Raw genomic sequence first — 9,669 nt, forward strand, 5'->3', positions numbered from 1 at the left:
CTGCACATTGATTGTGCAGCTGGTATAGCCTTCGTCTCCCTGCCTACCCCCATCATATGACACCATATGACTCCCTTTGATTTATCTATTTGTCTGATTGTTCTGTTGATTACTGTGGATATGCGTTGCCTCGTGACTGGTACAGTACTCATACTTAGGGGTATATAAACCCACATACTTTACCTTGTATCCTCAGTTTTTCAATAGCTTGCAACTCAGCTAACTTCCTTCTCTTTCGTCCTTGTTCTCTCTCCATGTGAACCACCCCAGAGGACTTGCCAGTAGACAGAACCTCTGTCAGACTTCAGAGATAACTGAGCCATAGGGGTTATGATATGTTTGGCCCATAGACTCCCCCTCATGCACTTTGTGCCTATTCCATTTGAAGAAGTCACTGCACTCAGGCATAACAGAATGCCTGCACATGGGTAATGTCTAGTGACCTGAACAGATGCAAATCTACCCATATAATCCTGCCTGTATTGCTGACCCAGTGCAATCTGGACATATCCTTGCAGTATGGTGATACTAGTACATTTGTGGCACAGACAGTGACAACATGAGAATCCCATGGCATCAAATACCATTGTGTGACCCAATGCAGAGCCTGGCAAGATATGTTACCAAGGCATTATTGACAATGGTGAGCTTTATTCCATGCTTGAGAATGCTCTGGCATACTACCTCTAGACTGCCACATTCTGCCACACCTTCTGGAAGACCCTAGACTTGCACTGCTAAAATGAGGTGCTGCAGCATGAAGCACCTTCAAACACCCCTGTATACAGCAGTAGTTCTGCATGCTGAGCTCCACCATTCACCATACAATGCATGCCCCCATGGTCCCAAATGCTTCTTTGGTTCCTGCTTCCTCTTACCTACTGCTGTACACTTCTGCAGCATGGCTTAGTGTAACACCATAGTATATTGAGCTCTTTGGGCTCCCCTACAATCTTTTACCACATTCCAGTACTGCATGGCACTTCCCTCACTTGAACCACATAGTACCAAACCCTTGGCCACCCAATTCCCATTGGGTGCCACATGATGTTGGGCCACTCCACTGTATAACAGCCTTTCTTTCTCCTGTTGGAGTGAAACAACCCCTGTCCTTACTTGGACTTAGGCATGTGATCATGTCACTTACATAAGCTGTTAGAGCGCACACATACACTAGTAAAATTTACCTAGTCCCTCAGTAGCTTGACAGACTACTGAGGTTCCCTACAGATTCCTCTCTAGGTTTCCCTCTGCAACCCCACAGACTTCTTCATCTCCCCATACCAGTGGCTGCTGGGCAAAGGCCCCCAAATGCCATTCACTTCTACTCCAATTCAGAGATTGCCACTTCCTGCCAGTTACTTCACTCCAACGTAGCATTTGCCACTCCATGCTGGTGACTGCTCCCCTATGCCAACAACTGACTGTTACTTTACCAGCATACTTGCATTGCCTAAATCTGCCATTGTGGTGAGTCCTCCCAGGTATAGCCTGGTAGACTCTCCAATACCACAACAGCACACATATCCCTGGATCACTACTTGTCATCCTGTGCCATACACATGAATCCCAGTCATGGCAGTGCTCTGCAACAGTCATGGTTGCTGCTAGTAATAGGGCTTTCAGTATTCCAATAATCCTACCAGCATCCAGTGGAATGCAGCAGCCCATTATGCTGCTGTATGTATGACTGGACATACCATGTAGTCATGTTTGGCTGGACTATGCACAGGATGCCCATCTAACCTGTGCTATGCCATATATGTCCCTATCACATGGTGATATTCTATTTGAAGCCTCTCCATGTGACACCTAAACATGTAATTGCAGCTGATTCATCTGTCACCCATGACAATACAATTGTAGCCAATCCTGAATGACACATGCCCACATAATTACAGCTGATCCCTACATTATGGTGACAACTTGTAGGTTGGCTTGACCTCTGCTGGCCTGTGTCACATGGCCAATTGTCAGCCTCTGCTGGCTGTGTCACATGGCCTAACTAGGTACATGGGCTCAGCTTGCATTTGAAGCATGCACAGTGATTACATTTTAAGATACCCCCTGAAAGATGATGTGTTGAGGTCAACCATACATAGAATGATCAACAAGTCTGAGGTCTGCAGATATTCCATTGCCTTGTTTGTTGGTATCAATCCTCATGTTCAGGTCGAGGTATGTTGGTCTGGATTCTTGCTGCTGAACACAGATCAATCACTTCTTCTAGCCCATGCCGAGTTGTATATCCCCTGAGAGACCACCCAAGTACGCACCTACCTCTGCAGGGGACCACGTCCAGACGCGTCTGAACGAGACCTATCATCGAAACGCCTCCCTGAGCGACTAGGTATGATGAAAAATGAGTCGTTTTAGACACAGTTAACCCATATGCTCTCAATTTTATTCCTGAATGCTAAATACAGAAATGCTTTATAGGACGCTTCCACAACCTTAACTACGTAACGAACGTTCGACTTGGGGAGTTGCACCAGTACAGGTTACCTGATCACGCCCATGAACCTTCTGGGAATATTGGTCAGCGCTGAGAAGATTTCGTTGGCTGAGTGGCTCCATATCAGCGCGCATGCCCATAATGAAGTTTCATTTCGTTTCTTATCAGATGAGTGTTGCGTACTTATACCAAGGGTGAATCGTAAGGCTGCGCCCGTGAGCGAGCCTTAAGATGTCTCTGGCAGAAACTGCGGCCTCTGTGAGTGGCGCCTTCGATAGCATACCCATCATGTGCGTGGTTTCCTACGTTCTCCAGCACTACCTAAGCTCTCTTATCGGACAGCGATATAGGACATGCGTCGACACCTGAGGAACGGGCTGCGTTGGCTCGGCAGATCAGGGATGCTTGCATGAATGTTGGGTTCTTTTACAGTGAGCACAGACCCTCCTGTCTTAATATCTATGATTTCCCAACGAGCGACTCGCAGTTAGCAACCATGGTATACCCCAGGAGACCATTGGCAAGGTCTGTTCGGCCATGGAAGCTTACTTTTCTCTCCCACTGGAGACGAAGATGAAGGTAAGCCTACGTCCTCACATCACTTGATCTTTGGCTCATCTGGAGAAGCTTTACCACAGAGATAAGAATTTCAGGGGATACGAACCCGTGTTCAGCTCCAACGCCGACCCAGCCAACAGAGCCGACCTACATGAAGGCTTCATATTTGGTTGGGAAGAATTGGTGCCCAAGGAAAACGACGAAAAGCGAACGAATGATGGTGCCATGGCTGGTGCGAATGTATGGCCCTCGGAACCCTCTGGGTTCCGTGAAGCTTGCCTCAATTATTAGTACGCTCCATTCTAACATACCGTTCGAGTGTGCCTCATTCCGTTCCGTGGTGAAGCCATGCAGCAGTTGGTGTCGGAAGGGTCCTGTTCCACTTATTTGCCCTTGCATTGGATCTCCCTGCAACATACTTTGATGACAAGGCACGGTCGCGCCTACGTATCCAATTGTCTTAGCTGACGGTTTTCAGACCAAGAATTCTGCTGCATCCATGCGTTTGATCCATTACCCACCTCAAACTGGTCCCGAAGGCGATGGTATCGTTGGAATCGGTGCACACTCAGAGTGAGGCATCCCACCTATTCCCTTGAATCTGCCCTGACAAACCTCTTCATAGTTTCAGGGTTGGGGGTCTCATCAAAGCATATAGAATCTCGAACTGAAATGACATGCAGTGTTTCACCATCTTATGGCAAGAACCCGATATTCAGGCTCTTGAACTACTGAACTCCGAGAAGCAATGGGTAAAGGCACCACCGATCCCCGGAACGCTTGTTATCAAGTGCGTGGAAGCTTGAATGACATCTGAATGATCTGACTGCTTGCAACTAGCATTGGTGACCAACTTGCACGATGGACGAGTGAGTGTCAATCCAGGTATACATACTGATTCCTGTCTCTCACGCTCTCCTGGTAGACGACGTATTTAGGTCGACCGTGCATAGAGCGATCAACAGGAGCGGCGTTCGTCGATATTCCATTCCTCTGTTCTTCGGCACGGATTATCACGTCCAGATCGAAGTAAGTAGGCCTTGCTTGTCACTACGGCACCCAGATCAATCACCCCACCCAGCCCATGCCGAGTTGTGTATCCCCTGAGAGACCGCCCAAGTACGAACCCGTCGCTGCAGGGGACTACGTCCACCAGCGTCTGCAAGAGGTGTATTACCAAGACACCGCTACCTCTTGATGTGGCTGGGCAACTTGTCGAGGAGTCAATTTATAATTGAATGCACGCTTTTTACATAGCACGAGTGGTATTTGTTAGATAGGTTTCCAGCCTCGTCTCCCGCATCTTGTTAGCGGTTGCGTCCCGTTCTTCAGTCGTTAGTTCCAGTTGGGCAATTGCCAATATTGCTGACTAGCAGCGTATTTCTGTAAATTTCGGCCAATAATTCAATCATTGCGGGTGCTCGCAATGCTTATACACATTCTTCAATGGCGCACTTCTAATTGCTATTCGCTGAAGGTAAGCCTATCACACTCTTGGGTAGAGCCCGACTTGGTGATGCAGCATTACCTGTCCTACTGATGTATCAAACCTTACCACTGTAGCATACCTGTGATGCAAGATCACCTAGCTCTGTTAGGCCCAGTGTGATGCATCATTCTAGTGTAAGTTAAAGTGTGATGCATCATATTATGCCACTATCCTCTTTTGGCTGCTGTGCCACCCCATGCCACCATCAACAACCTGCAGCAAGCCACCCCCCCATGTAACATGCTTCTTTTGGCAGTCATCAGCAATTTGTCACCCTGACTGTGACAACTGCATGGACTGTTGACAAATCCAACAGACCAACAGACATCACAGTAAAGTGACTGTGAAAAGGCATGTCATTTATGTATGCAGTCCCATCACCTGTACACAGTTCACATTTGTGTAGGATGACAAGCTGAAGGATTGTCAAGTCTATAGAAAGGAATATACTCAGACTTCAAGTTGGTTGAAGCTTTAATAATTAACTACCTATAGAAAGGAATATACTGTAGGTAGGTAAGTAAGTGTTCCAATATAATGAATGGAATGAGTCTCACCTCAGACTTCAAGTTGGTTGAAGCTGAGGTGCAGTAAGAAAAATAAACTGCTAAGTGTCCGCTTTTGGATTATGTAATGCTGTGCTCAATGAACCACAACTAAAGTAAAAGTGATAAACTCCAACACACCCCTTCATCAAGTATAGTCAAGAAGGAATTAAAAGAAAATAATACCCATGGCTTCAGAGAAATGAACATACTTCTCCCTAGATAAGCCCTTAGTTAGTACATCAGCCACTTGGTCATTAGTAGACACATAGTCAACAACTACTTCTCCAGAATCCACTTTCTCTCATATGAAGTGGTGATGAATCACAATATGTTTTGTGCAGTCATGGAACATCACATTTCAAGCTAGTGAGATGGCAGATTGATTGTCAATGAAGAGGGGAGTGGGTTCATGTGATGACACAGTCTTGAGTTCAAGGACTAGGGTACAGATCCAGATAGCTTCCTTTGTGGCAGCACATGTGGCCATGTACTTGGCTTCTGTACTCAACAGAGCAACAGATGATTGCTTTTTCAATGACCAGCTAACAGCTCCACCTGAAAGGATAAAAGTATAGCCAGTAACAGAGCAGCAGTCATTGATATCAGCTGCCCAATCTGCATCTACATACCCAATCACATGTGTGTTTGAGTCTTGCTTATAGGTAAGGCAGACATTGGAGGTGTGCCACAGATAGCAAAAGATGCACTTTAGCACAGTAGTGTGTTCATGCCCAGGGCATGCAGCATGATGGCTTAACATGCCTACAGTAAAGGCAAGGTCAGGCTTCATTGCTAGCATTGCATACATAAGGGCTCCAAGAGCACCCTGGTATGACTTGATATTGGCCTCTGGAATTTCTAATTTTTTGAGCTTGAGGTTAGGCTCAATGGGGTTGTGGCAGCTTGCCCCTCACTCATCCCAAAGCACTTGAGAATACTCTCAACATATCTCTTCTGGGAGAGCTGTATGATACCTTTATCATGGTTGCAAAGTATCTCCATTCCTAAGATCCAATGTGCCTCACCCAAATCTTTCATCTCATACTCCTGCAAGAGCTGAGCCTTGACATGCTCAATAGTTGCATGACACTTTGAGAGTATTAACTTGTCATCTATGTAGATGGCAACAATAATTAGTATGCCATTCTTGACTTTAAAGAAGAGGCTATGGTCAGCCTGGCTTCAAGTGAAACCCAGGGATTCAAAAACAGTTTGAAGATGAGAGTATCATGACTTGGGGGCTTGTTTAAGGCCATAGAGAGCTTGTGGTTGGTGCCAGGGTTTGTTGCTGTCAGGAGGGAAGCCTGGAGGGGGACAAAGATATATTTCTTCATCTAATAGTCCATTTAGGAATGCAGATTTAACATCCATTTGATGAATTTCAAGATTATATTGAGCAGCAAGGGCCAGGAGTATGCAGATGGTTGCAAACTTGGTGACAGGCACAAACATCTCAGTGTAGTCAATCCCATGTACCTGTGTAAAACCCTTGGCTACCAGATGAGCCTTGTACCTCTCAATTTCACTGGTCAGCCCTCACTTGATCTTGTAGACCCATTTCAAGTCAATCAGCTTATGGCTGGGAGGCAGAGTGACCTCCTCATACAGTCCAATGGACTTAAAGGTCTGTAATTCATCAATCATTGCAGCATACCACTGATCTGCACCAGCACATCACATTACATAGTTGAATGAGTGAGGTTCATTGTCATGTGTTGTGGTCACTTTGTAAGCCACTTCCTCATTCATCTCAGCCACCTCAGCCTCACTATTGCCACACACACTCTCAAGTGACTTTGTCAATGGGGCTTCCACCCTCACTCTCTCCACCTGAACCCTCTGTTGCTTCAAGCCATTGACTAGGTAAGGTTGCCCTGTCATAGGAATTGATGAAAAATGATAATCATCATCTCTAGGTGGTGCTTTTCATGTTCTGGTGGACCTGCAGGTCTCTCAAGGCAGAATTGGAGTTGGATAGGGCTGTGGGGGTGTCATTTTATGCATTGTAGGTTTCGGAATTGTCCTAGCTCACTTTACTGATGGTTTTGAGGCCATTTCAAGCACTTTTTTTAGAACTTTGGCCATTTCCTGGCATGTTACCCTCCAAGCACTGTGGGGAATGATCTACCATTGATCCTGAGTGAACAGGTGCATCATTTGACTTGATTTTGACCTCATGGATGACATTTTCATTTTCTCCTTCACTAGACTTGAGATCTCCATCATCAGACTCCATGTGGGCACAGACTTCCATGCCCAAAGTCTTGATGGTATCCAGGTGTGACATATTGCCCTGTTGGGCATTCCCTCTTATGTCTGCTGGTTTACTAACCATGCTTGCAGGATCTTCTTCTATCCAGATGCAATCTAGGCCCACTGCTATGCTTCCCTCATCAAACACTACACCCTGGGATTCAAAGACACAACCTGTGGGCTGGTGTAAGCATAGGTATGCTTTCTTGTTCTCCACAAAGCCCAGATGAATGCATTCTAAAGACTTTGCATCCAGCTTCTTCCTTTTTTCCTTGGGTATATGTACATGTGTGGTGCAGCCAAAGGTTCAGATGTGGGCCAGTGATGGCTTAATCCCTGTAAAGGCTTTGTACAGCATGATATCCTCAGGGATAGCACAGGTCAGTGATTGGTTAATTAGGTAGGCCACATACTCAATAGCATCCCCCCAATATTTATTTGGCAGTCCAGCATCTTTTAGCATCACCCATGCACTTTCAACAAGTGTGTGGTTCATCTGCCCTGTGATGCCATTCTCCTGTGGGGTATAGGCATTCATCTTCTCATGGTGGACCCCTTTTGACTTGAGGTAGGCCTTGAACTCATCTGAGCCATACTCTCCACCTCCATCACTCTGAAAATAATTTGCTTTTCTACCAGTTTTGGCTTCAGCTTGAGTAAGATAGTCTTTCACTGAGGGGAAGACTTTGTCCTTGGTCTTTATTAGTTTAACCACAAGGTGGTGCAAGCGAGCATTGATGAAGGTCATGAAGTAGTGGTGTCCAGTTTGGGCTGTAGTCTCCATGGGACCACATACATCAGCTGGAAGGGCTGACTGCATATGCACACCATCAAGCATACCTACACTGCTTGCTCAAAGCTGTCACAACCATGCATTTATCCTGAGTCTCTACTCACTCTGCACCAACTCCACCTGGTGAGTCAAAGTGTGGAAAGCTAGTGTAAACCAAACAAATCCAACACCAATGACAAATGAGAGTGAGTGGTGGTTTACCTCCATGGAACCTGGAGGGCAGAAAAATCTAATGTGGGGGGGAGTTTCAATGGCAGGTGCTCCTAGCACAAGTCATTGTCATGTTATGCCAGAGAAGATGAAAGAGTAATGATTGTGAGGGGGATGTGGCTAGAGTAAGGATCTTCAATGAGACATGCTCCTGGCACAAGTCGAAGTCAAGTTACACAGGAGTAGATGAATGAATATGGACTTGATAAGGGGTGCTGGATAGAGTGAAGGTATTCAGCCAAAAGGAGTTCTGGTGCAAGTTGACATCAAGTTACACAAGAGTGGAGCAATGACTAATCAAATGTTCTGACTAAGCACAGATGACACCTCAGGTGAATGGTGGTAGATAGACCCTTCTGAATGAGCCTCAACTACCAAGGATATGGATGATGACAGATGGACTCTTCCAAATGAGCCTCAACTGTCAATGATGAGTTATGACTGAGATGAACTGACTGATTACTGAGTGACTTCTTCTCATTGCTTTTTGTAGCTAAGTACAGGGGGTTTATATACTGTGGGGGGGGGGGCACAGCTTATGACAAATGAGGCACAAATGCTTGGTAAGTAATGAATAAGGACTGTAGGCAATGAGTAATCATGATGAGTAAGCAAGAAATGAAAAGTGAGCAAGCAGAGAGGATTGGTAAGTACTGTCAACAAATGAGTCAAGGACAGTCAAAACATCACAGTATGAGCCAAAACATGAGTAAGCACACTGGTATCACATAGGGGGTGGCAATGCATGTTAGATCTCAGCAGAGACATCACTAGATCCAAAGATGGGATGGCAGATGGACAGTGTTTCCAGATAGGGAAGTATTAATTCCAGAAAAGGATGGCATGAGTCAGGTGTCACAGGGCTAGGGCATTGGGGGTCTGTGGGGCAATGGGAACATAGGCAATTGGGTCTCCCACCCATTCATCCTCTCAGCAAAGTTAATAAAAGCTTCATGAACAGGGCTCTGATGGAGGAGAGGGAGAAGGGGGGATGTCTTCTGCTGGGTCTTACAATAACAAGGCAAGATGCATGTCATACTCATCATGGATGTGATCAGGGAGGCTGGAGAACAGTAGATTATACTGCAGCTGTTGCAATGTGGGGAGAGTGATGGACAAGATTGGAATAAAGACATTGCAGGGAGCAGGGAGGAAGGATCCATATGCTTCATCAAGTGGGGAGACCAAAACAACCACATAAGACCTTTGTAACTGAGTGACTGACCTGAGGCAACCAAAGAACATCCTTCTGGGAGTCATACTGACAAGGAGAACATGCTGACCAAGCTGCATGGGATGGGACAGGGCTGATGACAATGGAATGAACCAGGGGGCTTCAGGATGGAAGCTGGTGGGAACACCT

General features: G+C 46.0%; 1 protein-coding gene across 1 annotated transcript; it reads left to right on the plus strand.

The window, feature by feature from the left end:
• The first annotated feature begins 2,540 nt into the window (after positions 1-2,540).
• On the plus strand, positions 2,541-4,454 carry F5J12DRAFT_530257 (uncharacterized protein). The gene is made up of 12 exons (XM_051739903.1): positions 2,541-2,558; positions 2,624-2,745; positions 2,798-2,886; positions 2,943-3,034; positions 3,083-3,303; positions 3,360-3,444; positions 3,492-3,586; positions 3,639-3,645; positions 3,697-3,803; positions 3,854-3,882; positions 3,939-4,042; positions 4,095-4,454. Exons 2-12 carry the CDS (start codon positions 2,687-2,689, stop codon positions 4,209-4,211), a joined length of 1,005 nt encoding a protein of 334 aa, XP_051594776.1. The 5' UTR covers positions 2,541-2,558; positions 2,624-2,686; the 3' UTR covers positions 4,212-4,454.
• Positions 4,455-9,669: the final 5,215 nt, after the last annotated feature.

Source organism: Pisolithus orientalis, assembly GCF_024613125.1.
Source record: "Pisolithus orientalis strain OTSU chromosome Unknown F5J12scaffold_74, whole genome shotgun sequence".
Classification (NCBI taxonomy): domain Eukaryota; kingdom Fungi; phylum Basidiomycota; class Agaricomycetes; order Boletales; family Pisolithaceae; genus Pisolithus; species Pisolithus orientalis.